Source organism: Haliotis asinina, chromosome 11 (genome assembly GCF_037392515.1).
Source record: "Haliotis asinina isolate JCU_RB_2024 chromosome 11, JCU_Hal_asi_v2, whole genome shotgun sequence".
Taxonomy (NCBI): Eukaryota; Metazoa; Mollusca; class Gastropoda; order Lepetellida; family Haliotidae; genus Haliotis; species Haliotis asinina.
Window position 1 is genome coordinate 46,906,617 of NC_090290.1, and position 17,319 is coordinate 46,923,935.

At 42.2% G+C, this 17,319-nt stretch overlaps 1 protein-coding gene across 1 annotated transcript in view; it reads right to left on the reverse strand.

Moving 5' to 3' along the window:
- Positions 1-17,319, reverse strand: part of LOC137256171 (secretin receptor-like) — a 148,341-nt gene that overhangs the window by 27,554 nt on the left and 103,468 nt on the right. The window contains exon 3 of the mRNA XM_067793876.1: positions 2,442-2,538. Coding sequence (XP_067649977.1) covers positions 2,442-2,538 — 97 coding nt within the window. The remainder of the gene's footprint in view (positions 1-2,441; positions 2,539-17,319) is intronic.

Genomic DNA, 17,319 nt, shown 5'->3' on the forward strand with positions numbered 1-17,319 from the left:
TGGATGGGGGTGTGGTGGTGTGGGTTTGGATGAGGGTGTGGTGGTGTGGGTATGGATGAAGGTGTGGTGGTGTTGGTATGGATGGGGGTGTGGTGGTGTGGGTTTGGATGAGGGTGTGGTGGTGAGGGTATGGATGAGGGTCTGGTGGTGTGGGTATGGATGATGGTGCGGTGGTGTTGGTATGGATGGGGGTGTGGTGGTGTGGGTTTGGATGAAGGAGTGGTGGTGTGGGTATGGATGAGGGTGTGGTGGTGTGGGTATGGATGAGGGTGTGGTGGTGTGGGTTTGGATGAGGGTGTGGTGGTGTGGGTATGGATGAGGGTGTGGTGGTGTGGGTATGGATGAAGGTGTGGTGGTGTGGGTATGGATGGGGGTGTAGTATTGTGGGTATGGATGAGGGTGTGGTGGTGTGGGTATGGATGAGGGTGTGGTGGTGTGGGTATGGATGAGGGTGTGGTGGTGTGGGTATGGGTGAAGGTGCGGTGGTGTTGGTATGGATGGGGGTGTGGTGGTGTGGGTTTGGATGAAGGAGTGGTGGTGTGGGTATGGATGAGGGTGTGGTGGTGTGGGTATGGATGAGGGTGTGGTGGTGTGGGTTTGGATGAGGGTGTGGTGGTGTGGGTATGGATGGGGGTGTGGCAGTGTGGGGATGGATGAGAGTGTAAGTGTGTAGCTCAAGGACAGTGTTTGTTTAAGTAAAGCATTTACGATCACTAAAGCCCTTCCATAGCTATAGCTTTGTGGCACAGGGCTCTTCAGTGGATTTCGTGTTCTACAAAGGTATACGCACATATGCTTTAGGGTGTATGTATTACACCCCTCACCCTTATCCACATCCAGTCACATCCTTATCAACTAACACATCCACACTATCATAAATAGCTCTCCGGCCACGCCCTCATCCATGCCAAGACTCACATCACATGACACACCCTCATTAAAACAAGGATTTCAACGAATTAACTTTCAGTATGATTATGGCAACATGTTGTTGCCAAAACAAACGTCCACTATATCACGTATAGTCACAGATAGACCTTTTGGGTTTATCAACAGCAAGAGCAAACATCCTCCGAATTGTAACATAAAATAAAAGCCACAAAACCCATTCCACACTCCATGTCAAATCTCTGCAAATCACACCCAAATTTAGGAAGAGTCTATCGACGGGCATTTCTTTTGAATTAGAGTCTATCGGGAACGTCCAATTCCAAAACACTCAGGGGCACGTCATTCGTGGTTTCAGCAATATCCGAAGTGAGGGCAGCGGAAGCAGGGCAATTGTCGGAAATAATTAACCAATGGTGCCTCCGTTGCTGTCGATTTAAAAAGGCAGGGTCCAGAAATTAAATGTAATTCAACTGCTCCATAGCACTTCCGCTCCTTATGCATGGGGCTGCAAGCCTCGTAACGGTACGCGTCAATACGCACTCCGATTCCGCAAATTCATCGCTCGGACGTCAGTGACTGTTATCTGGAGAGGTGAGCTGTGAACGGGATGTGATGAGGGTGAAGGTGTTGATGTGTAGGTGGAGGAGAGGTGAGCTATGGTTGGGATGTGACGAGGGTGGAGGTGTTGATGTGTTGGTGGAGGAGAGGTGAGCTATGGTTGGGATGTGACGAGGGTGGAGGTGTTGATGTGTAGGTGGAGGAGAGGTGAGCTGTGGATGGGATGTGACGAGGGTGGAGGTGTTGATGTGTTGGTGGAGTAGAGGTGAGCTATGGTTGGGATGTGACGAGGGTGGAGGTGTTGATGTGTTGGTGGAGGAGAGGTGAGCTATGGTTGGGATGTGACGAGGGTGAAGGTGTTGATGTGTTGGTGGAGGAGAGGTGAGCTGTGGATGGGATGTGACGAGGGTGGAGGTGTTGATGTGTTGGTGGAGGAGAGGTGAGCTGTGGATGGGATGTGACGAGGGTGGAGGTGTTGATGTGTTGGTGGAGTAGAGGTGAGGTGATGTGCTGATGTGCATGTGGAGGAAGTGAGGTGTGGGTGTGGAAGAAGGTGGAGAGTTGAGTCTATGTGGATCAAGGTGGAGCTGTGGGTGTGGATGAGGTGTGGACGTGTGGGTGTGATTGTGGGCGTGGAGGTGTGGTTGTCCATGATGGTGTGAGTGTGGGTGGAGAAGAGTTGTCAATACGGATGTGAATTAGGCGTTTGTGGATGCCCGGTGCGGATGACGAAGTGTGGGCATGGAGGAAGGCGTTGAAGGACAGGTACTAACTGGAATGTAGACAGGTGTGTGTGATGAGGATGTGACTGTAGATGTGTATAATGCTGTGGAGTGTGTGTGAATGAGACAGTGGTGGGTGCGCTGTATAGGAATACACACCATGTCTACTTCTCTTTATCCACATCTATCAATCATCCCAGACATCATATTTCCGTCTATATTCTCCGCAATGAATAAATAAATAGACACACAAAATAAACAATGACCTACCTGTCAGAGTCTGGGGTGTAGAGTTATGGCGCTGTTGACACTGTAGAAAGGCCTTCTGAAGCACCTGTTCCTGCTTGAACCTCTCCAGCAACGTGATCTGGTGAGGAAGACGAGGATGATAGGTTTCATTCACATGTACCATATTGAAGCTACGCTCAGCTAACACCCTGTACCTGACGATAGTGAGTTCGCAGTACAAATATACAACACAACAATAATAGTACCACATATATGGATTCCGTAGGCGACGTATTGTTCGGGGAAATACATTTATGGAACCAAGAGGTGATGTGCAGTTTGCGGAAGCACAACTGAGGTTCCAACAGGTGATGTATTGTTCAGTAAAACGTACGTACGGACCCTATATGCGAAGTGTAGTTTGCGGAAGCACAACTGAGGGTCAAACAGTTGACGTATTGTTAAGTAAAACGTACGTATGGACCCTATATGCGAAGTGCAGTTTGAAGAAACACAAGTATGAATACTATATCAAATGACGTACTGTTTGGCAAAACAAATCGATCCTACAGACGACGTGTCGTTCTGCAAAACACGCGAATGGATCCTTTTGGCGAAATTCTGCTTAAGGAAACACAAGTATGGATTCCCAGGAGACTATTCTTTGAGGAAACACTCAAACACGGGTCCTTTAAGTGGCCGAACCAATACAAGAAGTACAAATAGAGGCAACAAACGTATGCAGACCCTTTATGTGAAGTTACATCCGAGGAAGCACTGGTACGGATCCTATACGTGATGTGTATCCGCTCGAGATGCTGATTCCACATAAAACTCGAATAAACACAAATTGTGGCAGTATACGTGGAGTATAACTAAAGGAAACACGCCCACGGCTGGGCCGCTGACGCTACGTTTAAGACAACAAAAAGTGTGGAATATTCATCGTTACAACTTCCCCGACAAGACGTTGTGTCACAAAATACGTTGTCTCGGAAAAGAGCCGCAAATGAATGAGATCCTCTTCATTTCCACCTTTTACACCACAAAACGACATATCCACATATTTCATCAAATGTCTGGTTTTGACAAGAATATAGGTACAACAAGAGTGCAGGAAATATGTGAAACACGAATCCACATACAATCCATGCAGGTAACACGCACAGCTTACTGAATGAATGCCTCAGTATGACAAGTCGCTATCTGTTTTCAAGACACTTTACTATGTTGTTAATGGTAAACCGATTGCCTGAAGTCACGGAGAACACACACAGTACAACTCCGCAATGAATCCAAGTCAAGGTTCTTTGGAGCAAGCACAAGTCCTGTTACTTCTGCTATTTCGACCGACTGTTCATACAGCTGACGTGCATGTTGTCCTGGTATGTAATCCCATCGGTACCTAGTTACCTCTTTGTCGGTGTCCCAAGTTGTCAGAAGGGTTGTGAGTTAGTGTGATGGGTCAGTGGGCTTTGAGCTCACTGTTTCAGGAACAAAGGTCACCATCAAACATTTACCGTAGCATGTTCCGATTGTACAGTAAATCTGCTTCAAGTTCACTGACAATGATGACCGATGTTAACGTATAAACGTTGACCCACGTTGATGTATATCAACTGTTTCTGAGAGTCTGGACTGCTTGATGCCTGATTAAGAATTTACTGAGATATCCAAGAAGAAATCATCATATTAAAGTTGATGAAGTCAGTCAATATCTACATATCATTCAGGTACGCAACATATTATAGTTAAATAGAACATGTTAAAGTCACAGACTTGTCGTTGGAGGTGGTTTGGATTCATAACCAACAGAGCGAAAACATAACGGTCCAGTCCTCAAACGAATTCGACTGAACGTCAGAATGTTAAAGCTATCACAGAAGAGGTAAGCTCCAGTTAATATATCGGTGAACAGAATTAGGCCTTTGTCTTCAGCGGGACGAGGAAGTTCCTTTTCAGCAGAACGAGGAAGATTCCCGAACTCCACAATATAAGACGAGATTTTGTCATCGACATGCAACTGTTGAAGATATCCACACAGTTACTGATATGTATCGTGAAATGCACACTGTTATCTATAACACAGATCTGTATGACAGAAAGCAATCTCTCGGCGGGCATACGTGTAAGTACCTGTGTGAAATATCCCAGGTGTCGTTTTACGATCAACTTCAGTAAACAACAGTTACAAGTGCTCCAACCGCCATAAACACGTATATGACTAATATTGTTTACTTCACACCTGTGAAATGATTTCCTATCACCGATTACATATCTAAGTTCGCAGTAAAGAAAGTCCATAACATCACATGACACCTCTCGCTGATTGAAATACACATCCCACGTCGCGCCTAGTTGTCACTGAACTGATTAGCATGTAGACAGAGTCCAGTCATGTATGCATGGTATCTGGACTACTTCAAGCAATCGTGTAACGTAATGCCATGCGCCAAGAGGCCATGACACCGCAAGAGGCAGATCAAGCATGAAGGAGAATAACACAATAGCTTTGGGAAAGGCGCACATGTGGCACAGTGCCAGTTCATGACTTGTTCACGATCTTCAGAAAAACAAAACTACTATTCAGAATAATTTGGTGTGATATCCATTGAACCATTTAGACTACCACGGGCATATTATGTGTCATATATAGATCTCGTGTCAAGATTCAAGTTGCTGAGCAGAATACCATCCTACGAACGTGTTCACTTAGTAAGATGATTTGATCAAAGTTATGGAATTTACAAAGAATTTGTAAATGCAATTAAAACAACAAACCCACTTGTGATAGCCAACAATATACACACGTCTGTTTCAAATCACACGCTTGTCATTCAAACTGGCGTGAAAATATTGAGTGAGTTGAGCCATCAGTCACACACGCTGAACACATTAATAATTGCACATACAAAGGTTTCGAAAACACAACAACTACAATGAGTTTAGTATAACCTCTGAGGTAACACGTGAATCACACGTGTGAAAGACATGCACATCTGCTATTGCTAAGGTTCTTGTCCGCGTTCCATTTCAGATAATATATTATATGATATCCCGGAAACTGCACTCCCAAAACACAGCAGAGAGTCAACCCCTTTTCAATCACAAATCGCTACAGTCGCTACATTTCCTTCATAACTTTCACCACTCAACCTTGAAATCATATCTGAAGACAAAATACACACAATTTCTTTTCCCGGGAGTGACGCCAAGCAAACACGTTCACAGAAAAACACGAAGGACCTCATCGGGATCGTCTGTGCAGATCCAACGGTGAACTCTGCCGGCATGCTTCCTGCAATCAACACAGCTCTACACCAAGCTGCATCCCTACACCAACAACAACATCCAAGCCTCAGATCGTGTGTTTGACAAACAAAGATGGAATGTTGAAGGATACAGCAGCTGAACATCAAAACATCAACAATACCCATTCATCATCTTTGTGCTTGACGACCCGTGAAGGTCTGGGGTAGAATAGGCCTTCAACAACAAACGCTTGCCATTGAAAGGCGACTATGCTTGTCGTAAGAGGCGAGTAATGGGATCGGCTGGCCAGGCTCGCTGACTTGTTTGACACACGTCATCGGTTCCCAATTGCGCAGACCGATGCTCATGTTGTTGATCACAGGCTTGTCTGGTCCAGACTCGATTATTTACAGATCGCAGCCATATAGCTGGAATATTGCTGAGTGCGGCGTAAACCTAAACTGACTCACTCACTAATTGTGCTATACGTTACAAGCCAGGATCTGCATCCCCGTGATGTGGACCTACTGCACTATGTTTCAGTTCCCTGTGCAGAATAAACTTGTTGATTAACTCAGCAATGTTGCTGCTGGATAACGGCGATCCAAAAATGAGTCCGGACTTGGTTTTGATGAAGCGTCCAACGCTTAGTCTCTGAATGTATATAAATAAGCTATATTTTCGAACTCCATTTAAATTGGAAGGATCTCTAGTGTCCCGGAACGAGGGGAGGATGACTAGACTTCATTTAAAGCCTTAGCATTGCAACAAAGGCTGGTTGAAAGGGAAACTATTGTGGTTCAGACAGATTATAGATACAATAGAGAGTTTGCCATGAAGGTGGGCTGTTCGAGAGTGTATGTTTGACGAACAAACGCACCTAAATTAGGAAAACATGTTCTTGTGTAATGGTAACAGAACAGTTAGTGAAAGAACAATTACGGTATTAATGTAAATTTACAAGTGTGTAGTGTGGCTCCAGTTGATGCGTGCACGAGCGTGCACGTTTACTCAAACAGTAGACTATTGGTCACATTCAGTTGATGATAATTTCATTGATATTTCATTGATATTTCTGTTTGCTACAGAAATTAAAGCCTCTGCCGAGTGTAGTATGAATAATAGCAATAACAAATACAAATGACCACCACAATAATAATAGTCATATCATGTCATTAGTGTTAACAAAAACTTAGTCTCATTTGTCTCAAAAGCTGAAAATATATTCGATTGCGAAAATATAACTTCTTTTGGCGATCAAGGGATCTGTTGTTCGGCAAACTGGGTCAGTGATGTCGTGAAACCCATGGCAACCATGACACATATAAATGATGTCCTGGGAAGCTTAATTGGGTATTTTTTAAAGGAAAGATACCATGCACCGATACGCTTTTGTTAAGGACAATGCCATTAATTCAACGTGTCATAACACGAAAAAAACATCGCCCAAATTACTTGTCTTGGGTACTTCGAGCAATACTTCATTGTATAATGAGACAGATCACCGTGCCACACTGTAAGAGTCAGCACTAAGTCCTTTGTCGCCCAGTGATAGTGTAAAATATTCATACTTGCACATACCTATCTACTGTGTAGGGATGATAAGCGGAGACTGTCCACGTAAGCAACGTTTCACGTGCATCACGGATGGTCAGGATTACCTGTAATCCACTGCTGGTCTACCTGCAACCTGGGTGCGACAGGGTGTTATACTACCGCGCTCTGTATTTCCCGCCTAGTTGATTCCATGCTTCCAAGCAGGCGTCCAGTGTCATACAGTCATGTAGAGTTACTTGGCTGAGTGATGGGTATTGGTTGGCCACAATGATGTGCCCGGTGTGAGTGTGTGTGGTGGAATCCCGATGGTGAGGATGAGTCGGATATCGGTCAGATAATCATACTGCTACTACACATTCCATTTTTACAACTTCCGAATTGTACACCAACACTATCCATCCCCATTCGTGCAGCTGGAACTATTGCAAAACCAACACTCTACATTTCAATTTGGGCTACCTCAAATAGTGTAACACCAACACCTCACAGTCCCATTCAACACTGCATAATCCTATTTGGGCAACTGCAAATATCTGCATAAGCAACACCTTTCTGGTAACTACATATGTCAGCTACATTGTATATCAGTATGTGAGTTCACAGGGGTTCTTTTCAATTTTAATGGAATTATTTGTTAACGAACCGGGAGTTAGTGTAACAATCTCCATCAGGGCAAATAGACATATATCTTCGTCATAAAAAATGAAAAAGTCACCCTTACAATTACAAGACTTCAAATCTTTTTATAAGAACAAATTCAAATTGAGCCCAGAGCTAGGGTACTCTTAGTTGGTCTCATATCCCTGAAGCTCCTAACCCTTTCCGCAGTGCTAAATCCCTACGTCCCTAGATTTTCTCAGGCAAAGTTCTAAAACTTCCTATCCCATTGGGCCTCTTTTTCAGTTTAAAAGGATTTGGTCGTTTCCCTCAAAATTACATATACTCAGACACTGAGTGTTAAGCTAAGGCAGTCTGGACCAGTCAGCTCAATCTAGACTTAAGTTGGGCTTGAGTTTATGTTCTTGGGTCTGCGATACAGACTATTGATCAACCTGCCCCATTGAATATCAAATCGGGAATAATTACTATCAGTCCCACGGAGGGGAAGAAAACAGAGATTACAAATCTTCTTCACTCATCCTACATCATCTCAGCGTCAATTCTGGGGCGTCTGTTTCAGGACGTTCGTTCAATCACAGTCAGCAAGATCGTGCCGCAAAGACTGGACACATGTTATCAATGACTTCTGCCAGTCATGTGGAAGAGGTTGTCAGGGTCTATAACAGTCGTAAAGAAAGTTTGCATGGGGAGCCCTTCAGCTGTCACAATACTTGCTACTTGTTACAAATATTACCTAGCCGATGGGGAGTCTCACCATCTTAATAAGCCTCGCACGTTCAAACCGTGCTCAAATTTAATTTCCGACCATAATGCATTAGAGACACGTGACTCCTGTGGGAAATCAAATCTTCTGTTATTTGGTGGATGTAAAGCCCTCGGTAATGCGTTTTCTACAGTATCACAAAATCGAATTAAATCACCACAATGATGACTTTGTAATCCATTCGAACTTATGAAATATACAAGATCTGTTGTGTACCCTATCCTCAAAGGTCAATGTCGACAACTCCTGACATTATACTGGTTTCTGGGACAGAGGTCTAAGCAGTAATCTTAATACAGACAACAGATAGGGGAATCTGAACTAAGATAGGCATGTGCTCACACAATTATACAAGCTGGTTCCCAAGTATGGTGGTCTGCCTTCAGTTGTTGGCGTCCAAGAGCCAGTTTTAATACTTTATTGTCTTTGGAATTTAACTATTTTGACATTTACATGCCACTTTTAGACACCATCTGTGGTACTATATTTGTTACACAGTCCTTCGATGACTGATTATTCAACATTATAGCTAAAAATGGATAGAATTATCATTAAAATGCCCGCAATTTGTCAGAAACGAGCGGGCCACTGTAACTTGATAAAGTCCACAAAATGCTTGACGACGGGCCATTAATTATCAAACTCGTTGTTAGGTGACGTCATAAAAGGCCGAACTGTTGATTTTCAATCACCTTTGGCTCGTTTGAACTTGGGTTTATCATCGGCGATGTTTCTACCTCACATTCGTCTCATGTACCTGTGCCATCAAACACTTTCTTGCCGGTGCCAACCACAACAAATGTACAAAAAAATTACAACACACAGCATTGAAAAACATCGACTGGAAGTCTAACATTGTTGAGCACTGAAATCAATGGCGGCTGGTAGCATGGGGAAAGGTCAGGCCGAATGTCATCACTCTTTCTAGTGACGTCATCTGTGTTGTTCTATGACGTAAGAGGTGACTATAGAGATCGAGTCGTCACGCTCACTGACTTTGTCGACATATGCCATCATATCCCACTTGCGTAAACTTATACTCAGTATGTTGATCACTGGATTGTCTGGTCCAGACTCCATTATTTAAATTTCGCCACTAGAATATTGATTAGAACAGAATTTAAAAACAAGGCAACCAACCAACATTCCAGAACTGTTTCTATTGAGAACGTTCGGTACAGCCCAGAAATGTTTTAACGATGGCTTTCCTTATATTCTATATTATAATCTACGGAAGCTCTCTCCATACGATCCATTTCTCTTGTCTGCTATTGTGGGTAATTCTTGATTACACGCGTCTGTTTCTATTTTATCATAGGTTTTGATCAAACGTAACACATATATTCAACAGGTGTGGGGCTAGGGAGATAAAGAAATGTGACCTTGATAGCAGCTATCTATCAAACACTGGTAGGATGAAATCGTAATGTGAATGTAAGCCTCATAGCAATGATTGTACACTTCGGAGGGAGAATGAACGTTGGAGGGAACACCGTTTCACTGATTTCAAATCATGACGAAGTTTTAGTTTATAACCTTGAAATAGAGTTTTATGTATCAAATGAAATTCAGAGATGTGAACATTTCCCACCAGAACGTCCCACGAAAGTACTGATTCGTTTTGACAATACATTAAAAAGAAAAAAAAAACCCATAGTACTTGGTATCTACATCTACGGAAAACATTTACTAGTATCAACTATTTTCCTTTGAAATATTTCCAACTTTGCATAAATTCGCTCAGCTCATGCAGTCCACTAATATGTAAACAATCCAAGCCACAGCTATGTTCCAGTACACAGTGTCTGTGTGAACTTTTAAACTAAAATTAATGCATGCGATAAACACCATCAATCGATTGCAGTACTGTGATTTTGGCCCGAGGGCTTAAAGTATTCTGTAATAAGTCTGTCTGTCTGTCTGTCTGTCCGGTATCCAATGTTCATAGAATCCAGCGAGAAAGTTCAGTATTCCGCCGCTTTTAACGATATCATCACGGCTGGGTGATATCAAGAATGGGCTTCACACGTTAACCCCCATGTGGGTAAACCACGTGACTACTACCCCCACCGCCCTATAGTGCCTACTGGTGGTAATTCAGCCACATCCTGAATGAATAATCCTGATGACAAGAGCCGCGAGTCACAAACTAGAAATTAGAAAGGCGTCACATTGAGATGGGAGATTCAGAACCTGAGGAAATGGAGGTCTGCTTCATTTAGAGCTTTAGCTTTGCAGGGAGGGCAAGGTAGTAGGGAAAGTAATGTGGCTCTGGGACTGTGAGACAGACTAGGGAACAATGTGTCATGACCATTTCAGGTGTCCCCCACCGTGATATTGCTGATTAAAGCGGCGTACTCATTCGAACACTTTGCACTTGTCTCACGTAATGCTCCAAATCTTGACATTGACGGAGGGTTGTTGACTGCTCATTATCTTTCTGTCAAGATGGTCACACAGATGTTCTATCGGAATCATATCCGGTGAATGGACATGTCCAGATCGTGGCAGAACGTTAAGATTAAGTTGTATAAGGAGATTCAGAGGCAGCCCTGCAACATGGGTCCTCGCATGTATTTTTGAAGTATTGTACCATTCTTGCATCTTCTAGACTAAAACCCTGTCTCTAACATACAGACTCCAGTCATATGGAAAATTCAGAACCTGGAGAAATCTAAACTTGAGTAATTTAGGGATTTGGCATTGCAAGGAGGGCAAGTCTATAGGGTAAAAAGTGGCCCACCGACTGTGAAACATACTAGGGAACATTGTGTCACGTCAGGTGTCCTGCGCTGTGATATTGCTGATTAAAGTAGCGCACTCATCGCCAGTACTGCAATATTGGTCCATGCATGTATTTGTGAAGTACTGTAAAATATGTAAAATTGGACACGTATATAAATTTAATAGTAACAAATATTGCCATTTAAACTGAAAAAAGACCACAGATTGATGGAAAATCCAGAACCTGTGGAAATCTAGACTTTCCCTCAATTAGAGAAGGGAAAATAATGTGGTGAAGGAACTGTGGGTCAGACTAGGTCTCTTCTTGCACTACGTCCAGGTTCCCTTGCAGAACGACCAGTTCTGCCTCCAGAGCTACTAAAAATTCACTCTCTGTAAACACGTAGTAATAACCCTGTTATAAACGACGTTCCACGCCAATTTCCCACCAGCATTCAGTTGTGCGGCTGGGGCCATTCATCGGAGAGCGTCATCCTCAATGAAGTGTGTATGTTAACGAATACGTCGCTGTAAAGAATCTGGTTCGCAAAATGGCGGGTTTCTCGTGGTGTTGTGTGGTGCTGTCCAGACTGTCCAGCGTCTGTCTGTATAGCTGCAAAACTGTCTCTAGTCAACTCTTGCAATTTTCATCTGCTATGACCCTTGCTGGAAGGTGAAAACATGTTCAGAGGATATGATTTCTTTTACTCCTTATTTCCTTAGCAATCCCTTTCAGAATACTCACGAATTATCACTTTTTGCTAGGAAAAAGATTATGAATCTATACATTCTCTTAAATACATTATTATCAGACAGAAAAGAAATTGTTTTGATGTTCTTTTTAAACGACGAGTCAAAGTCACTTTTTTCAAGTATGAGTGATGTGCTGTTTATTTTGTAAATGGCTTTGAAGGAAAGACATTTGATCTAAAGGGATATGTTGAATAAATACTGATACTCTTGAAATGGATTTGACGAATAATTTACAAACGTCATCCAAACAGTTATTGTCATTCCCAGATACACTTCAAACATGAAATACAAAACGACAACCATGAGACTCGTGTCAAAAACAAGTCGAATTCCCATTTCCTATTTGTCTAATTTTCAGTTGCCAACAAACATGTATGTATGCTCTCTTTCGCACTTCAGTTCATGCGACAAGACTACCAGAAAACACATGCTGCAAATTTAGTTGGCACTGCATATAGTTTAATTATCACTGTAACAACCAAAACAATATAAGTTGTTCACTGGTCACGAGGGGGCCATGGGCTTATGTGCCCTCGAGGTCTGTTTATGTTTCCCGAGGGACCAGTGAACAACGAATTTATCTTACCGTACACCTGAATTATAAATTTTGAACTGTTTGAAGCACTTCTGTTGAATGCAAGGTGAATCGCCATTTTGCAGACGACACAAGGTAAACAGATTCAGAGTTATCTCCCTTCCATCGATTTTCAATCGCAAAACATCGGTACTTTCCGTGCTTGATGCGTGATTCAATGTTATTCGAGATGAGAAAGTAATACCATGAAGCACCAGAAGAGTTCGGAATTCCCAGCGGCGTACAGTGAAAATAATACATCGCCTGTAAGCAGGGTACATTGAAAATAATTGAATAGAGCTTAGCCAATCAGAAAGCGACATTCATGTATGAGGTAAGATAAGTCTGTATATGAGAAAATGTCTTAATTAAAAAATAAATAGATTTCGCGTGTTTACATCTACTCCATAATCCTAGTTCCTTTTTTCACTGCTATGTCAATTACATCAGTGCGGTATTTGACACGCACACCAAATCATGATGATAAATAATGCTGATCAGTCTGCCTGGTAACCACAAAGTACAGAGGTATGATGAAAAGTCTACAAAAAAGCATCATACACAGCATCTGATTTCAAGGACGGCGCTTCACGTGTGTACTTGCTGTCAATCATCCTACAAACGTGACATTCACTTTCGCCGTTAAGTCATCTCAAAGAGACAAAACCTGTACTTATCAGGGCCCACTTGCACAAAGCAATCTTAGCACTACGACTATCGGTGAATGGGAGGTACAATCATTGTAGCGCTAAGATCGCTTTGTGTAAGTGGGCCCAGTTCTTTTAATTATCCTCCTGAAATGGATACTGCACAAACGTTTCCAAATATTTCTTTAGGTTTTAAAACTAAGTCCCAAATGTAACTCAAATTATAAAACAACACAAAGCAATCCACGTTTCTCAAATTACACGATACTTGTTCCAAGAAATAAACTAATACTTAGAAAGGATCATATCACTTCCAGAAAAATACGCAAATTGTAAACTGGTTTGCTGTATGTGCCAGTGGGGTGGTACAGGGAGAGCAGAACATGCGACCCATTTTAACACCAGATGCCAGCACTGATTTTCAGAGATCAGTTTCTATAACGTTCATCGATATTTCACTTTTCACGACAAATACAACCTGATTTTAGTGATTATTGATTTGGTTATTTTTCTCGTGTTGGAGTTATATATTTATATGTTTCTGCATGTCAGCATTGTAAATGTTGAGAAAATTAACACTTTTAAAAAAGAAAGTTCGAACAAAGTTGGCTGATAAATTCAGCCATATAGCAATAAGAACTGAAGGATGAAAGTGTGTGAGTGAGTCTAATTTAACGCAGCTGTAATATTCCAGCAATATCATAGCTGTGGACACCAGAAATGGACTTTAAGCTATGTGGGGAATCGACCTCGGGCCTTCGACGTGAAGAACGAAATCTTTATAGAAAGGATTACTATATAGCCTGATTTCTTTAATCGCGACTTGTGAAGATCCGAGTTAAAATAGATTTTCAGTAACCCATGCTTGTCATAACAGGCGACTAACATGACCGGGCGGTGAGGCTTGCTGACTTGGTTGACACATGTTATCGTATTCCAATAGCGTAGATCGATGCTACTGATCACAGGATTGTCTGGTTCAGACTCGATTATTTACAACAGTCGCCACATAGCTGGAATATTGCCCACTCACGGAGTCGCACTATCTAAATGTCCAAACGGATTCCATGAACGTGACAACGGCAAACATGTAAGTGAATGTTTTTTAACGCCGCAATGTGCAGTTTTGAAGCTAACGTATATTTCATGATGGTCTGTATGAAACAGAGCTAAGCCCAGACAAACTAGTGGCCTGAAACATGGTTTAATGAACAACCCCCTAGGAACACGATGAATAAAACACAAACAAAAAGGATACTATTGGTTGATATATATGCAAAGATTCGCTGTGAAATAATTTTCGTAAAATGTCAAATAACATACATTAAGATTAACGATAACGCTGCATTAATTTCAATTTTCAGAGACTCATTTAAACCATGAATCAAAGAACTGCCGTTTTTCATATTTAATGCAGCTCTGATCGGAAAGATATGCTATGATTTGTTTGTTTTCTTGCCAAATGATACATTTACTGCTACAGTGGTGAGGCACTGATGTATTCATGCTGTAGACACCTGCCTAGATATATGTACGAGTGACTGAAGTGGTAGGCATGAGGTGATTGGAGGGAGTGGAGACCAATGATAGCATTCACATGTAAAATGTACTGCTTCGACACCTGGTGTTACGCACTCGGCAAGGAACTGTCCATAAAGGAAGTCATCAGCTTTGCTGCGTGAATGAGTGAATGAATAAATGACTGAATGAAACATACTTCCCATACAAAGTTGAAGTCAGCTTTGCTGGGTAGTTCCATGAATGGCTGAATGAATGAATGGATGGATGACTGAGTAAGTTACGTTTTACGCCGCACTAAGCAATATTACAGCTATATGGAATATAGTAAATAATCGAGTCTGGATCAGACAATCCAGTGATCAACGGCATTAGCATTGATCTGCGCATTTGGGAACTGATGACATGTGTCAACCAAGTCAGCGAGCCTGACCACCCGATCCCGTTAGTCGCATCTTACGACCAGCAAGCATGAGCTGAATGAATGAATGAATGAAGTTTCTTCTTATACAAACTTAAAGTCGTCAGTTGGATGAACGGTTGAATGAATGAATGAACACTTAAAACATACTCTCCGTGACAGAAGTCTTCAGCTTCGCTGAGTTGATGGGGGAATGATTGACCGACCGACCGGCTGACTGACTAACTCAGTGAATCAATGAACACAATTTAGCATTATTCCTAAAGTCGTATATATGTCAAGTTTTTCGTGAAGGCGAACACGCCAACTACAAGCGCAGCGACCGCCCCTATTCGGAAACGTATTCCCAACACACAGGGAAATGATAATGGTACAGTTACTCTAGCCAGACGCTTTTGTTTCGCAACGTCCTCATTAAGTGTTGGGGCTGTGAACATTTGTCTTTTCTAACAAGACACTACGAAGACAAGGCAAGTTAACTAATACTGCTGTTAGTACAAGATAAACATTCCGAGGAAAAGCTGGATGAGAAACACGTGATTCGTTCTCCATATCTGACACAAACACTCACATAAGGAGTCTAATGAAGGTTATTGAGTATACCGTTAGAGAAAACATTGTTCGTGGGATTGACGTCTTGATTTAAGAGATGTCAGGAAAAAGTATGTTAAGTTTAGCTGTTTTGTTGTAGTAATTGGTTGTTTGATGTTTGACACCGAACTCATCAACATTACTGCGGTGTCTAAATAATGGACCAGACACTCCAGTGATCAACATCACGAACATCGATCCACAACGTTGAGCATGTGTCAAATCGCCTCTTACGGAAAGCATGTGCTGCCGAAGATCAAATCTAACCCGGATCTTAGCAGGTCCAAATATCCAAGACGATTATCGGGTGTGTTTTCACTTCAGGTTCAATCCGTACCCATCCCCCACCCCTACCGCCTCTTGAAAACTATGATAACCACTTCACCTCCAGTTTAATGCATGCCACGCCCCTTTTCCCCACTCCCACTACTAAATCCTGGACCTGGCTCTGCTATGTTATAAACATGTGTTATCAATATATTCATAATAGCAATGGGGAAACATTCATGCTTTAGAATAACCTATCTGCCTTGAAATTAACATAAAAGTATGTAGATATGCCAAATACATACTTCCAAATTCCGCAGATCTTCGAGTAATTCGGTTAAGGTTGAACAAAGATACAAAGTTTTACAAGAGAGGTAAAAACCAGGATTCATCCTGTGCACAGTTTGGCATCCGCTGCCATGTCTCCCGTTGTCTGTGACAGATGTGGAATCCCATGAACGCGATGGGGGATATACCAGAATGCAATAAACAAAGACTGAGGAGAAATAGATGAGCCCCGTCAGATAAACTTACATCACCGAAACAACCTGGAGAGGCAATTAAGTAAGTGTTCAAACACCAGACTTAATATTTGCATGCATAGAGTGCCCTTCCGGCTTTAATTCTCTTTAATGAAGCCCGTTGTCATGGTATATAAACATCGCCACATGTTCCTCCTCATAATGCAATAACTCTTCCTACGTTCATGCAGAACAGGGATCCTTTTACTGGCCTTTTAAAGATCCCTGGATACGTATAGGTATCAGTTTATTTTTTCTTCCTGTGTAGGAGCTATCTACATCTGGTTCCAAACATTCCGCTCAGCTTGGCATGACAACTAATATACAACGTATCACAGCGATATGTTTACCCATACTTGAAAGTTTCAATTAATCAAATGGTAGAACTAGCATCACATCATGCAAATAACTGAGCCATGTTCGTCGCAGTACCTCGTAGCAACGAGGAGACCTGAGAGAGAGAGAAAGAGAATGAAATATGAGAGAGAGAGAGAGAGAGAGAGAGAGAGAGAGAGAGAGAGAGAGAGAGAGAGAGAGACTACGTATATTAAGAAAAACAAAATTTTGAATGATTCCTGTTAAATTGCAATGGACCAACAGTGGGATAGGAGATTCAGAACCTCGTGAAATCTAGACGCTCTATTTCGGGCTGGGGAGGCGGGAAAATAATGCGATTCAGGGACTGTGAGTCAGATTAACTTTAGGTGTGCA